Here is a 16,162-nt window from a genome sequence, read left to right as displayed (position 1 = left end):
CTTCTGACATTGGAAACCTTGACAGTTCAGATCTAATAGTTTCGTTTCTTACTGAAGTTGCTATCAAAGCCATGAACAAGGTTGCCAGCCACATCAATGAGATGCAGAAGATCCACGAGGAGTACGGAGCAGTGTTTGACCAGCTCATCACTGAGCAGAGCAGTGAAAAGAAAGAGGTAAAAATGGACAAATGTGGCTAGACTGTATTCCAGCACATACATATTCACTGTTGATTAACTGTTCATAATTTGATTCACAATCCAGGTTGCTGATCTGTCGATGGGGGATCTGCTTCTACACAACACAGTGACATGGATCAACCCACCTGCTTCCTTAGGAAAATGGAAGAAAGAGCCACAGATGGCTACATTTGGTATGTCAGATGGGCTGATAAATATGATTGTGTTTCTTATAGTCGAGAATTTTGAATTCAAAGATACAAAAACTTCCAAAGGCACATTTCAGCACCTGGTATGTGCAATATTTTTATGGTTATACTAAATGTAATGTTATATTCTATTTTCAACAAAAAGCATTTTTTTTATTTACCACATGTCACACTTAAATAGGAGTTTATGTCACAAGGTCTTTGGAAATACTAATTATTTACATATGAGAATACTCATTTTCATCATAAATATATGTATAATACATAAACTCAAGTGTTGTTTCCTGCACAGTCAAATGTAGTGATTTGATAAGTTCTCAGTGATTAACTGATGTATCTCTGCACCCCACCTTGCTCCACCCCGATACTCTTTAGTGTTCAAAACTGCTGTGGTGTTTGTGTGCAAAGAAGAGTCCAAGCAGAAAAAGAAAATGGTAAGTTTACACTTAAGCAGGAAGCCATAAACACTACACAAGATCTAATTTTTTAAGTTAACACTTTTGCAAAAAACAAACTTAAAAAAAAAATCAATTTCCAAGCATTACTTTGAAAGTAGTTAATAAAATATGTTCAACTGATTTAAGGGCGGTTCCCATCGAGTCTCTGTATCTTCAGAAGAAAAAGACCCCTTCCGATTCCGTCACATGATCCCAACAGATGCTCTTCAAGTCAGACCCTTAACCAGTGCCGGTAAATACAGTCAATATATTTACAATATAAATACTTAGGCTTGATCATTTTAAACAGTGCAATGATGGATTTCTTTTATTATAAAAGAGATCTGGTAATAATATAACATTTGTATCCCACAGATGGTGAGAGTTCTTCCCTATGTGAGATTGTTCACACAAAATCAGAGTCAGAGGGAAGACCAGAGAGGACATTTCACCTGTGCTGTAGGTGAGGATTTCTCCTCAGGGAGGATGCTTTTCACCGTAGATTAAAGCTGACCTGCTACTGATACAGTCGTGCCTGCTTCTGTTCACAGAGTGACAAACTGATAGCTTTCCCTTCTATCTCCCTCAGCTCTCCGGAGAGCAGAAAAGACTTTCTGAAGACGGTCCATTCCATTTTGAGGGAAAAGCACCGCCGGCAGCTCCTAAAAACTGAGAGTTTACCCCTCAGCCAGCAGTATGTGCCATTTGGAGGGAAACGGCTCAGTGCCCTGAAGGGAGCGCGTCCAGTCATAAATAGAGCCGGTAAATGCCAGTCAGTGGCTATATTCACCCTACAGCACCAAGTGTCCCAATTCCATCTCTGTCCCAATTCACAGATACAATCGTTGATGAATCCAGGTTTTTAGTTTATGGTTCAACTACATAATTTTAATTAACATCTTCCAAGACAACTACATCCAACTAAAACTAGTTTTATTTGAAACAACTTTACCTCTCATGATTACATTGCAAAAACTTAAAGAAATTTAATTTATATATGGATTCATTCCTGATCAGGTATGAATACATTTTTATTTTTAAACATCAAACTCTAAAAGTGTGAAACATGATTGATTACCTATATTATTAAACTCTACAGTGATGCAACATGACTTTAAATTTGTTCGTTTAAAGTTTTTGTGTTTTTACCTCTTTGTTGCAGCATCTGCCCCAACCAGGACGCTGGGCAGAAGAAAGCTGGTGCGCAACCGTTTCACCATAGACACAGACATCGTTTTCGATGGAGACACAGAACACCAGGACCTAGTGTCACCAGAGGAATTCGATTTAAAACGGCTGCAGCAGAAGGATGAACAAGAGCAGTCTGAGTTAGCCGGTGACACAGACCGTTGGGTAGAAGAGCAGTTTGACCTGGAGGAGTATGAAGACCAGGAAGAAGTCAAGGAGACAGACATCCTTAGTGACGACGAAGACGAGTTTTCCCAGACACCCAGATCTCCGTCTGATGAGGGTGATTTGGAAAGCCCTATGATGGCTTTGGCCCTGGAGGGTGCAGGAGTAGAGGAGAACAAGAGCCTCAAGACCCGAAATGTCAGTGATGATGATGTGCAGATATCTGACATAAAGAAGGGGAGCTCCAAGGATCAGAATCAAGCAGAAAATTATGAGATTTGGGTAAGAAGGAAGCTATCAGGCTCATCCCCAGACTGTGCCACGTAACAACTGAAAGGGAGAGAAATATCTTTACATGGGCTGCACAACTGTCACTCATCACGAACAATGCATGAGCATTGATGTATATCGCACAGGCAGTAGAATAAACAGAATACCGTCCTTTACCTTACTGATGCTGAATGCTTTTTTTTTTTGTACGAATAAGATCATCTGTGGAGCAATAAAGAAATCCAGAATGAGGGAGCTCAGATGCTGTTTCATAAATGTCAAGTGTTAGCTTTGAGACATGAACTATGGTACAATCATTGAATCTAATCACTTGCTTTGAATGGCATGGTTTGCACATATGGGCGGCATCCTATAGTCCTGCCTGCTGTTGCCAAATTTGAGTATTGTGAGAACAATAACTATTGTTTTGTCTGTGTAACTCAGAGATATTATCATAGTTAAGGGCTGTATATTATTTGTCCTTAAAGTCATAGAATAATAAATTTCAAATGGCACTCTTGTCTTGCATAGTTTACTGTACTTGTACATTTTCACTTGAATATACACTGACTTGTGTAATGAATTTGATTTTGTGTTTTACAGACTGAAATTACGCTTAGTTTGGAAGATATTTTGTTTTTCTTGTTACATTTAATTGGTAAAACAATAACCCTAATGTCACAAAAGCAATGTGATTTAAATTTGTTTGAACATAATCCTGTTTTACTTGAATTTGTATTTGCTGTTTTATTATTTTTACTATTGTGAAACCATTTTGTTGTTTTACCTATCTGCTCTTCAGTACTGCCGCTCATACACACTGACACTTCACAGGCACAATCTGTACTGTACATATGCATTTCAGCTTCTTTAGGTCTTGTGTGCTCATGATATTTTTAGTATTGGTTTACAAAGCAATGGTATTATTTATTCACGTGTAAAATGATTTGTTTGCAAACATCTTTTTTTTTCACAAAGAAAGTCCAAATTTGCTCAATGCAATCAAAGGGAAAGGCTTGCAGTATGTCTGAAAAGTGAAAGTCAACTTACTTTTAAAAACTCATCTTGCTACTTGGACTGCATTTTTATTATTGTGTGTATATAAAAATGTATTGATATCATAATAAATACATTTGTTTCCTACTTACGATTCAAAATGCCTCTTTGTTGTGATTTGTATGTTAAGTTGCACATTTTTCCTCACATCTCATTGTTTACTTTGCTGAGATTTCTGAATTATGTCCATTGTATTCAGACATGCCTGAAAAAAAGGAGGCATTTAATCAATGTTCTCCTGTCTTAAAGCAACCCAGAAAACACGCATTGCAATTGTACAACAAAGGAGGAAATCAGAATATTTTAAAGCCGATTTAAGTGTTTGCAAGCCTCAGCTGATTGAGTTCTGGAAAAGCAACTAAATCTTATTTATCACAGAAATTATATAACTAAATATTTGCATTGTGTAGTTTTTATTTAAACAGCTGATCCTCTCGCTTGGAAAATATGTCAGTAACACAAAACACTGAAAAAATGAAGACTGAAGTGCACGTGAAAAGGCAGAATATGATCTTGTACACTTCTAAATACTGAGGCTAAATAACCAAATAAAATACAACACAAACCTCCTGCAATAGATCACAGAAAGGTTTTTTTGTTATGCGTAATCACCGTTGATTCCTCCCCTAATTAAATGAGACCTTTTCTTTCAGTCACTACTTCTTTGGAAGGGTCTACTTGTCACTTATTTTGATTAAGGTGTCTCAATTTCATCATAGTCTTAAAGAGATCAAATTCAGGTGTTGATTATAGAAATATACATACAAATACACACATTTACACACATAGTTGTAAAAAGGTCTTTGAAGTTTTGTTTACTCATATAAATGTAAAAATGTACCACACTAGTCAGCTTTTTGTCCAGAGAATTCTAACATTAATAATTTAATAAATGATGAAAATGTGATATGAAGATGACAGTTATTGGTTGCAAAGCTTTTATTCTGTTAATGTCAAAACTAAGTTTGATTGATGATGTTTAGTGCTCTTTAAGCATTATGAGTAAATATATCTGAAAATGCTCTTTACGACGGGTCTGAGCAGCCTTACTATGCCTTATTTAGTAGTAGAGACCCAGTTTAATTCATCATTGTGTCACACAAAAAAGATGAAGTGGAAAGATCTTTCAGATCAATTCAATACATTTCTTAATGACCAAAGATTATGAATAGTAAGAATTATTTTAGTATTATCCTTGCTCTAACAGAACTTACCGCCTCTTACCAAAAGTATTATAAGACTGAAGCCTGTTCTATTGAATCTTGTCTTTAAAAAGATCCGTTAGGAATCCTAAGTTTACAAATGTATTTATTTACACAACAATAAAACTAAAAATATATTTACTGAAATTTGTTTTAAGCTGTCAGCATTTTAAAGAAAGTAAATTTACAACCACCTGTAGTCATATTTGCACACAGCAGGTGGCGCATTTAATCTACTGCAGATTTTCTGTTTTTTCACACCATACTACCGACAACTAAGTCCTCGAACTTTGTTATTTTTGTCTCAGTGTAAGATAAAAATTAGATTTTACAACAAATCCAACTCTAAATTCAGTCACACAAATTAACAGCAACAAAATTACTTTAGAGCACAGCTTCACAACAACAGGTTTGCTCGAATGAGCTCATCTGTTTAAATTCAAAGCAGCTGAAAATGTGACGACAGTGTCAGCCATCAAACCTGTTCAACAGGTTTGCAGTTTCTGTTCCTGTTTTATGACCTCTCTGGAACAGCTCTCTCTCTCTCCGTGAGTTGCCCTTTATGTCTGTTTCCACTCCTGCTTCTCAGAAACAAGTTGATCAACAGGGTGTTGTTGCATTACAAAATAAGGTTCAAACATAGGCGTGGCTGCTCTTAGCTACTGTGAAAGCACCCATTGTTTTTAAAAATGTTCTTATCTGCAATCAGACCATACTTGAGACTTGTTCAAGGGCTTAGTTAAAGGAAGTTCAAACTGCTATTTCTGAGACTAACCAATAAGATTTTAGTTTAAAGTCTCTCAGATTTAGGATGGTAGAAGAGCTGTCTAATCACATTAAAAATCAGAACTCTCAATAGTGACGTCAGCCTGCCAGACAGTTTCAGAATGTGAAAGATGTCTGCACCTAGATTCTTCCTCAACTACTGATGATAAATGAGTGTCTGAAGCCATCCAACTGCATGGCACACACAAGTACACAGCTCTTCTCAGGATCTAGAAAAACAAATCAGTCTAATTATTCTGAGTCAGCACTTTGAAATAATATGAGATAGTTAAACACTGAGTGGCCACAACATGTCTTACTGAAATACACATTTGTTGAAAATAAAGATAGTCATGGTTTTCAAGTTTAAGAGGAAATTATGACAATACAGTTGACAAACTGTTGCTAGGAAAAAGAATCACGTTGTACTGTGACAAAACAAAGCTTTGGAGTATAATGTCTTTCGACATGACCACACCTTTAAATGTAAGAGAGTACAAAATTGTGACATTTTAGTTTATAATTGAATCCAATGTTCTTTTTCACCACAACTTTCACGTGATATGTCAGTCAGTCTTGTCGTGAGTGAAACTGCTTTGTATGTTATGCATGACGAGCAGTGATGACAATTGTGTGATGTCCTATTGTTTTTTAGAGATAATTGAAAGAAAAATGCAGAGCAGTTCCCTTGGCTTGTACCAAAAGCAGTTTTTATTAAAGATTGTTCCTCCAAACCAGTATGATGGCATTACCTGCATTGCAACATTTTTTCATATTTAGTTCTTTGCAAAACGAACAGGCTGGGCAGTGTCTGCACTTGACGGCGGGAGACCAGGCTGCACTTCTTTCTCTCAGCCATGAAGGAAAAGCTGGAAGTCTTGGCTCTGGTCCTGGGATTTATAGGCCTGTTTGGGACAATTGCTGTTACTGCACTTCCCACTTGGAAGGTGTCCGCTTTCATTGGGGCCAACCTTATTGTAATGGAGGAACTCTGGGAAGGCCTGTGGATGACCTGCTACAGACAGATTGACATCAAGATGCAGTGCAAAGCCTACGACTCACTGCTGATTCTCCCTGCAGAGCTGCAAGCAGCAAGAGGCCTTATGTGTGCTTCCATAGCTCTGGTTTTCATCTCTTTGGTTGTCACAGGTTTTGGGCTGAAGAGGATCAACTGCTGTGCTGACAACATGAGAAGCAAAAACATTACTCTGGCCATAGGGGGAAGTTTGTATCTGATTTCCTTTTTGATCACACTCATTCCCGTTAGCTGGGTGGGTCACTCTATTATCAGACAGTTTTATAATCCAACATCCCATGATGCTCAGAAACGTGAACTTGGACAGGCCCTTTTTATCGGCTGGGCAACTTCTGGTATTTTGCTGGTCACTGGAATCATCCTCCTGGTCAGATACGACAAACGGAGACTACAGGAAGATCAGCTCGACAATGAAATCTATCTTATGGAAGAAAAGAATGTTCCAAAACAGGACACTGTCTACCAGCTAAAAACAGAGTCCAGCCTGTACAAGCAAAAAGAATATGTTTAAACAATTGTATGCACTGTTCTGTGTTCCTAGCGTGTGTCTTTGAAAATGTGAAGATGCTGTCTGAGGAAGGTCATAAGCTAATCTGGGAATTACAATAACTGCTTTTCTGATTCCTGTATTATTTATATAATGAATGGTCAATTTCTCAGTTGTTTATTTTTGTGATAGTTTATGTGCACAATAAGTATGAATATATATTCAATGTCAGTGTTTTTACATTAATGCAATATTTTTCTGTTATTTTGTTTGGCCTTGATATTTGAGGGTTTTTTTTTTCAATTCCAACATTTTGCTTTTGTATCTCGTTGCCCATTTCTCACATCACCCAAGTCAATTTATCGTATGCACTAATAAAATTAACATATAATATTAATAGAATGGGTGGTTTTGTTTGCACAAAATGCTGCTTACATTTTCTTTTTTTTTGCTATACTTTTACCACCCAGAAATGAATTCAAACATTAAACTAACTCAACCAATTACCCCAAACACCTCCGTTGTTCATTTTTGTTGTTGTTTGTTTTTGCAAAAATAAATAAATAAATTTATGCTGAACAGTAAAATGGAATGTTGTGGACAGATTATATACAACTACATGCAGCTTTCATGATGAAGAGGTTAGAAACACTTTAGTGTGGCAGCAACACAGTGAGAATTACAGGCAAATGAAAACAATCCTCCTCAGGTTTCTGCATTTAACACCTACTGATCAGCTTACTTTAGACATGGGTGGTTTTCCAGCTGTGAGCATCAGCTTTCAGTTTTTAGACAACAACCCCCACATTACATTGCATTACCCCCACCCATACAATTTTTTTAGCAGTTGTCTAAAAACATAGTAATTTTAATGACACTATTTTTGTTATACAAATAGTTCGTACCAAAGATTAACTGTTTTTGTAGCACATTTCTTCCACCCTGTTGTATTTCTAAAATGCATGCAGGTCTTTACTTCATAGAAAAACAATACTAGTCTGTTGTTTAGAAAGTAGCAATGTTTTTAAAAAGCTAAATATTTTGAACAATTCCGAAGTTATTTAGTATTTAGTTTTGATTAAAGTGTGATTGAGTTCCATTAAAAAAAATGGTTGACTGATAGTAGCAGCAGTTTCATTTTCATTCAAAACAGGATTTTTTGGTCTGCCAACATTTATGTAAAGGCTGTGAAGTAGACTAACCAGTACTGTCACAAGCAGAGTGGATGAACAAGCAGGTTTCCGCCCTATGGCAGCATTCAATCATTTGCATATTTTTGTGGGTGTATAAGTTCCTTTGTTTGTTCCTTTCTTCAGATTTGTTTCTCAAGCTGTAGGAGTACAACGACACAGTACTCCTTTGGCTCTTGGTGTTGGCAGCGATGGCCACTTACACAGCTTACAGTGGCTATACCAAGCCACCGATGTCTTATACTGGATCTTACTACAATGGAACGCAACCTCAGACCTATTATCCAGATTACCAAGACTCTATGCTTGAAGAAAAAGAGAAACTTGAGAAGAGAAAACGCCGCAATGCAATTTGTTGTGAGGTTGTGGCTCTCATCATTGGCTTTATCGGACTAATTGGAGTGGCAGCAGTGACAGGCTTGCCTATGTGGAAGGTAACAGCTTTCATTGAAGAAAACATCATTGTGATGGAGACCCGCTGGGAAGGTCTGTGGATGAACTGCTTCAGACAAGCCAACATTAGGATGCAGTGCAAGGTGTACGATTCCCTGCTGTTTCTGCCACCAGAACTCCAGGCTTCCAGGGGACTGATGTGTAGCTCTGTGGCTCTGACTTCATTTGCCCTCATTGTTTCAGCAGTGGGAATGAAGTGTACCAAAGTAGTGGACCATCGTGCTCGGACAAAGCACATTGTTCTTGTGGCTGGAGGCTGTCTCTTTCTCATGGGCTGTGTCACCACCTTGATCCCTGTGTCTTGGACGGGCCATGTTATCATCAGGGACTTTTACAACCCACTTCTGATTGATGCCCAGCGCAGGGAGCTTGGAGAGGCTCTGTACATCGGTTGGGTGACCTCTGCTTTGCTTTTTGCTGCTGGAGTGATTCTGCTGTGCCGCCACGCTCCTCGCACCCAGATTTCAGATGAAGTTGTGTACAATCCTAATGGAAGCCTCTATCAACCTGCATACACATACCAACCGAACACATACCAGCCATACACCTATCAACCAGATTACACCTACCAACCTCCATACTCTCAACCTCCACCAGGATCTGTAGCATACACACCAAGTCAATACTAGGCAATTTTGTGGACTTGATTTTTAAACCTGCCAAGATTTGGTTAAAATGATAAGAAGACTTTAAGTAACTGAGATCAACAGGCCATCATTAGGAATGGCTTGATGGTTTATTGCATTATGAATATGTTTTTGTTTTATTCATGAACAACTGTGCTGATTTTCTATATTCCTTTTTTTCCCATTACACAAGTTTGTATTTTCAACCCTGAATATTACAAAAGCAATGTATTTGTGACCCTGGTTTTACAGATTCAGCTGATGTTTCTCTTTTGACCTTAAATTATGCACTAGACCTTTCCAGATTACCAGGTGATTTCTTTTTACTTTTAAATGTTTGTAATGAATGTACACACTTTTTAAAAACACTGACCAAAATGTAACGTTGGTTGTTGTTTCAAATAAAGAAACGAGTGACAAAAGTTGTTTCTAATCTCCTTTATTTTAGTTTCATTGAGCAATAGTTCATTTCTGGTAAAAAAGTTTGTTTTTGTCAGGGAATTTTAAGTTTCTGTTGAAACTCCAGCCGTTTCACCCAGAGATGAGTAAATGGAATGTTGTCTGCGCTGTTGTCACCTGCACTGTGGCTAAACTAGTTAAACCAGTAAAACCATCTCCACCCACAAAGTCACAGAGAGACGTATCTCAACCAAAGCTGCAACTTTCAGGATTTTTAAAATCATAAATACAGACCCAAGAGACCTTGACAAAGTTAATACTAAAAGTAACATAAAGACTTACAGTTATTATCTCCATCAATTAAAAACACACACATAATAAAAAAATCATGTAAACGAGTTATTAAATGAATTTATTTGGATACTACTTTCTGTAATTTGCATTAATATTTCCATAACAGTACTTTTACCTTGTACCACAGCCAGACAACTGCAGGGAATAATATTGAATAAAAAAAGAGTGAGACATAGCTGAGTGATATCTAAACTATCTGCATTATTTACAGGTAAAAAAATGTTATTGTATTTCTAAATATGATGTTATTTGTTTTTACAACACGGTGGCTTTTTCTTTTTAAAGCTTCCAAGTAAGCTGGGATCTGAGAATGTAAATTGATACCTCTGAACAAACAAAGTGGTAGTTTACAAACGCTCCTGGGATTGGTTTGCAGAGGAAAAAAAAAAACTCTAGAGGACTAGGTTTCCTAGCAACAGGTTGAAATTCCCACCCCTTCCCATTATATTGTAATATCCACAGGGAAGAGGCTGTACAGGTGACATTAACCTGCTCCTTTTTCACCTGAATGAAAAGCTACTCCGTAAAAGAAATCATTTGCTTGAAGCCACAGCTACATCGATTTTAACCACTGCTGTAACTTTGAGCTTGGATGAGTGGATGAAGACAGGATGGCCAACTCAGCACTGGAGATAGTGGCTCTTTTATTGTCCCTGATTGGGCTGATTGGGGCAGCTGCAAGTACCGGAATGCCAATGTGGCGGGTCACAGCTTTCATTGGAGAGAATATTATTGTTATGGAGGTCCGCTATGAGGGTTTGTGGATGAACTGCTTTCGTCAGGCCGACATAAGGATGCAGTGTAAGGTCTACGACTCTCTCCTGGCTCTCTCGCCTGATTTGCAGGCAGCAAGAGGGTTGATGTGTACCGCCGTGGCACTGGGAGGCATCGGTGTACTCATCAGTTTGATTGGGATGCAGTGCACAGCATGCATTGTAAACAATGACCGCGCTAAGCGACTGGTTCTTATCATTGCGGGATGCCTGATTCTAATGGCTTGTATCGCCACCCTTATTCCTGTGTCCTGGACCGGTCATGTCATCATCAGGGACTTCTACAACCCCTTGCTGATTGATGCTCAACGCCGGGAGCTTGGAGAGGCTCTCTACATTGGCTGGGTGGCCTCTGCTTTCTTGTTTGCTGGTGGATGCATGTTTACCTGTTGCAACATACAATCTGAAGACAAAAAAACAGAGAGGTACAAGTACTCTAAGAACTCCGACTACACTGTCTATACTCCACAACCTCTCCAGCCTCTGCAGCCTCCACAGCCTCAGCAGCTGGTGCTAATTCCTCGACCAGAACCTCAGCCAGTCCTGTCGAGACAGGCATCAATTGTTTACAGCTATCCCTCCAGACACGCCTCTGTACGCAGTGGGGGGGTTGCTTATCTATAAAAGGTTAAAAATAGTTAGTAATGGTCCTTATGCGAAAATGTGTTTTACATTTTCAATTTGAGTTGTCACAATATTGCAACGTTTATTTTTCAAGTGATATGTTCCCAATTAACAAGTGTAGTGTGAAAGCAAATTGCACTTTTTATACATCTGAAGTACTTATATTTTGTTAAAATAAATAATTTGACATCCTAATAATTACAAGCTGAACAGTGAACAGAAAACAACCCTACATATTTTCGTGACAAGAAGAAAGTTAATTATATATGTTAATCATATTTTATACATGTAAGAATGATTAATATTGTAAATTTGTGTGCTGCACATATTTATCTTGCATTTTTAGCCTCTTAATAATCTGGCAAGAGTGTTTACTGTAATTCTAAAGACGGTTAATGTTGTTCATTAGTTTTTAACTGTTTGCTAAAATGTGTTCCTAGAATCCATGAGATTCACAAAGATTTCAATTTCTCATTCATGTTATTTAAAAAAAACAACTGTTTAGCTTTATATTCCAATGATACATGTAGTTGTCTTCATATTTTTCCTCTTATTTTTCATCAACTGTATCAGGTTAACCCATTATTTGACGCAAAACAAAACTAAGGGCACTTGTGTCATGCTGGCTGAGGATCGTACATTTGAAACTGATTGTATTACATTAACTCAGATATCAGCATTTAAAGCTCATTCTAACCATTTCAGTTAACTGTTTAAAGTTTAACTTGAGAATCATAGATTAAGTTAGGCATTATGTTCTGGAGTGCTTTATTGAAAAGTCATGAAAATGAAAGAATGTGATAAAAAGATAACATTGCTTTGCTCGGAAAACACCACTTGCTATGGGTGTGGACTCAAAGGTAGCTTAGACTGAAAGTCTGGTTCTCACAAAAACACCAGGAACAAACTGAAAGTTGGATCATGTGATCCAGATTTGCAAATTGCTGTGGATTGAAACGCACAAAGCGTTAAACTTCAACCTCCATATTTAATTTATGTGTTAATTTCTGGTCCATATGTTTAACAACATAATATTTTGTGAAAATATAATGAAGTAAATTAGTTTAAATAATAGGTCATCTGATTTCACTTGTAACATTTTCAAAATAAATGCAATATAATCAAAAAGGACAAACTCTATGTACATGTGGCTTTTTGTTGTTGTTTCATTATGAAAAAATATCATGATGTAATATTTTCTTTATTGTTGTGTAAGATTAAATTTTATCTTGTTTAAACAAAAATATGTAAAATATCTCGACCAGAATTAGAAAAAGATCACTACCTTTTCACAACAAAACATATACAGCTGGTGTTATTCTGTAAAAGCAATGCACTTTTTGTAATGTGAACTCTCTCATATCAGTTAAAAGCTCATCTCTGCTCCCCTGTGGACAGTACAGGAAACTGTAGGAGCTTTGCAATTCTACAATATATATATATATGAATTTCCTTCTTTCGTACCTCATATAATTACAGAAAATAAAAATATATAAATTACAAAAGAAAAAGACTACCTGGAGTTCTGAGTTTTTGATATGGGTTAGACTTACTTTTGGTGTTTACTGATGAAGAATCTGATGTCAAATGAAATACCACCATTCCCTGACAAACCATAAACACAAAACAAGCAGACATCCTCTTTCCCACCAACCAGGTGATTGCAAAGAATATTTCCCATAACAAACCGCTTCTGACAGCAAACAAACTCAGAGAGGAGCTCTTCATTGCACTGGACACACAACCGGATAGAGCTCTAGTTTTTTAACTTTGCCAAAGATCAAGGATATCTTTTTCCTTCTGGAGGTGAACTAATATAATTTTGGAACTTTGTCACAGAACTCCTGGATATTGAACAATGATTAAAGGGGCTTCTGAGATAGCTGCAGTGTGTGTTGGCTTGATTGGGCTGATCGGTGCCGCAGCTACAACTGGGCTGCCTATGTGGAAAGTGACGGCTTTCATCGGAGAGAATATTATTGTGATGGAGACCCGCTGGGAGGGCTTATGGATGAACTGCTTCAGACAGGCCAATATCAGGATGCAGTGTAAGGTGTATGACTCCCTGTTGTACCTCCCTCCTGACCTGCAGGCTGCCAGGGGTCTGATGTGTTGTTCTGTGGCCTTGTCAGGCTTGGGGCTCCTGGTGGCTGTAGCAGGACTCAAATGCACATCCTGCTTTCAGGGTAACAAATGGACCAAAACTGTTATCCTTATGGTTGCAGGAGCTATGCAGTTTATGGCCTGTATCTGTGTTTTTATACCCGTGTCATGGACTGGTCATGTCATCATAAGAGATTTTTACAATCCACTGCTGATTGATGCCCAGAGGAGAGAGCTAGGAGAGGCTCTCTACATTGGTTGGGTGACTGGTGCCTTCCTGTTTGCCTCAGCTTTGTTGTTTGTCTGCCGACGCATGCCCTCAGACAAAGGCTTTTTTGATGTTTATCACCCTCTTAAATTACTCAATTACAAACCAGCAACCAACAGACCAGAACCCAACAGACCAGGTCTGACGAGTTATCATCCCATCTCAAGTGTTCCCAGCCTCCAGTCAACTGGACACCAGAATCCTCCACAGAACCATAACTTCGTTGGACAGCAACTTGCAATGCCGCTGCAAAATGTTCCTTATGTACTGACAAACAACGGAACACCGATCAATCCGTCTATTATTTACAACCCTGGTCATCCAGAAAATGCATCTTTGATCTATCATGACGGCATTGCTCACCATTCTTCAGTAAGGAGCTCTAACCATGCTAGAACCATATACACTCCAAGCAACTCACTGTACATGACTCAGAATACCACGCCATATTCTACAACTTACACTGGAAATGCCACTGGATCCTACCAATCAAGCTTTCATCCCATGCCACAACCTCCCCTTTTTGTAACTTATAAAGAATCAATAATGCATCCAGGGTCTCACAGTGGGAGCAGCAGAGGAATGTACATTTAAAGAAAATTTAAAGTTTTAGGAACTGGTCACACATTACAAACATAAAGTGCTGTGCTCTTGTTTTGTCACCACAAAATTTCTAATGAAATTACTGTTTAAGATGAACTTTTCTCATTGTTTTTGGAATTTGCATTTTGCAAATGATATGGACTGTGATTTGTTTTAATAGATTTTCTGTTATTACTAAAATGAAGTTGTTTTCATGGAACTCTGGTATGGGTTTGCTTCTCAGAAATATGGAAAATTACCTGTTCAGAACTTAGTCACTTTTCTTTAAATTTTGTTTTCATGTGTTATGTGTGACCGTAAAATCGTCTTAATAAACAGTTTAATTATCACCAAATGTCATATTAAGGCTTTATATGTATAGCATTGTTTTGCTTTTTCACTTGCTTTTTATTATAATTTTGTTATTAGTGCTTTCTAATTTGTATACGTTTCTCAATAATAATAAAGCACTTAAATGAGTAAATTTAAGCCTGTACTATTTATTTCCTTGGCTTTTGTTTGCTTTGTTTTCTGCTTTAGAACCATCAATTTTTAAAAGAAGAAATTCTTAAAGAGTTTGAATAAAAACTACGTGTTAAAAAACTAAAACAAGATAAACAAACAAGCAATAAATAAAAATCCAATGTTATTTTGTTGAATTTTGATTACTTTTTCCCTGTTGTAACTTCCTTATATATATATATATATATATTATTAATGCATGTATTACAAGCTGGAAGCCTGTTTTGTGACACATTCACCTTTGACCACTAGATGGCCCTAGAATATAAGATTTAAGCCACTACATAGTTTATTATTTTCCCCTTAACACTGCAGATTTTAAAAGAATAGTTCCTTCCAATTAATTTCATTATCTTATACATTTTAGGGTTAAAACTAAAACCTCCAATGATTGTAAACTTCACATTGCAAATATATTGGCTAAAAACATTTTAGGCTTTAAATTACACAGGAATATTAACACAGTGGAAAGACTAGAGCCCTATTGCCAATCTGATTTTTCTGCTACATCAGAAAGGGAATCTTTTGCTAAAATATTTACTCTTTCCAAAGGTTTACTGAGGATTCTTAATGTAATTTGTTGAAAAAACTTTCTAAACCAGTCTGCTTTATCAAACCTTGGATGAATCAAAACAGACAAACATAACTTACCATTTTAAACCAGTTTTTTTAAAGGTATAAAACAAAGTGGAATTTAGTAATTAAAATAAATATGATTTAACTCAAACACAGTGTCATATAAACTGTTTGAGACAGTTAATCTTCAAGGGAGCATCACCAACCAGTTTGTAGATTAAATTTGCATTTTCATCAGGACTGGAGCAAAGATTTAATCATTCCTCGGTGTAGCTAAGCAAAGACGTTGTCGAGGTCGAATGTTGGCAGATTTGAAGTTAATCTTCAGGATGTATCCATGTTTGGAGATCAGCAGCTTGGCTGTGCCCTCAATTGAGCTGCTGTATGGGGTTGTTGTGGTATTGGTGGGGGTGTTCAGCCATGTCAAATCAGCCACAGGCACAGCTAGTGATACCAGAAGCGAGGCATGTTTGACTTCATAATAAAAGCATTCATACAAGAGGAGACCTAAGCAGCAGTGGATGCAAAAAGATGATCTTATATTTGAAATTCTCACATGATTTAAGCCTTAAGTAAAAAAAAAAACAAAAACCTATTAGTCATTTACTTGCTTATATTTAAAAAAAATTACAAGTTCACATCAGATAGGTGTATAATCACATTAAAATTACATTTTCCCCCATAATAACAAGTTAAAA

General features: G+C 37.2%; 5 protein-coding genes across 6 annotated transcripts in view; all 5 read left to right on the top strand.

Annotated features, from left to right (window-relative positions):
• The window catches only part of LOC108236015 (TIAM Rac1 associated GEF 1), a 43,044-nt gene extending 39,439 nt beyond the window's left edge, over positions 1–3,605 (top strand). For both annotated transcript variants that reach the window (XM_017416422.3, XM_017416421.3), the window contains exons 21-27: positions 58–176; positions 265–373; positions 764–822; positions 973–1,078; positions 1,201–1,288; positions 1,415–1,587; positions 1,988–3,605. In XM_017416422.3, coding sequence (XP_017271911.1) covers positions 58–176; positions 265–373; positions 764–822; positions 973–1,078; positions 1,201–1,288; positions 1,415–1,587; positions 1,988–2,505 — 1,172 coding nt within the window. In that variant the 3' untranslated portion in view covers positions 2,506–3,605. The remainder of the gene's footprint in view (positions 1–57; positions 177–264; positions 374–763; positions 823–972; positions 1,079–1,200; positions 1,289–1,414; positions 1,588–1,987) is intronic.
• Positions 3,606–5,175: 1,570 nt separating this feature from the next.
• Positions 5,176–8,200, top strand: LOC108236016 (claudin-17). Its single transcript, XM_017416423.3, has 2 exons — positions 5,176–5,254; positions 6,271–8,200. Exon 2 carries the CDS (start codon positions 6,329–6,331, stop codon positions 7,016–7,018), a length of 690 nt encoding a protein of 229 aa, XP_017271912.1. The 5' UTR covers positions 5,176–5,254; positions 6,271–6,328; the 3' UTR covers positions 7,019–8,200.
• Positions 8,201–8,300: 100 nt separating this feature from the next.
• Positions 8,301–9,688, top strand: zgc:110333 (uncharacterized protein LOC550497 homolog). The gene has a single exon (XM_017416273.3). The coding sequence runs from the start codon at positions 8,376–8,378 to the stop codon at positions 9,264–9,266; it is 891 nt and encodes a 296-aa protein (XP_017271762.1). The 5' UTR covers positions 8,301–8,375; the 3' UTR covers positions 9,267–9,688.
• Positions 9,689–10,465: 777 nt separating this feature from the next.
• On the top strand, positions 10,466–12,918 carry cldn8 (claudin 8). The gene has a single exon (XM_017416265.3). It carries the CDS (start codon positions 10,628–10,630, stop codon positions 11,411–11,413), a length of 786 nt encoding a protein of 261 aa, XP_017271754.1. The 5' UTR covers positions 10,466–10,627; the 3' UTR covers positions 11,414–12,918.
• A 148-nt stretch (positions 12,919–13,066) lies between these two features.
• LOC108235928 (claudin-8) lies at positions 13,067–14,850 on the top strand. Its single transcript, XM_017416264.3, has one exon. It carries the CDS (start codon positions 13,272–13,274, stop codon positions 14,376–14,378), a length of 1,107 nt encoding a protein of 368 aa, XP_017271753.1. The 5' UTR covers positions 13,067–13,271; the 3' UTR covers positions 14,379–14,850.
• The last annotated feature ends 1,312 nt before the right edge of the window (positions 14,851–16,162 follow it).

Source organism: Kryptolebias marmoratus, linkage group LG2 (genome assembly GCF_001649575.2).
Source record: "Kryptolebias marmoratus isolate JLee-2015 linkage group LG2, ASM164957v2, whole genome shotgun sequence".
NCBI lineage: Eukaryota > Metazoa > Chordata > Actinopteri > Cyprinodontiformes > Rivulidae > Kryptolebias > Kryptolebias marmoratus.
Note: the sequence above shows the minus strand (reverse complement) of the source record. Positions and strands in the feature narration are given on the sequence as shown.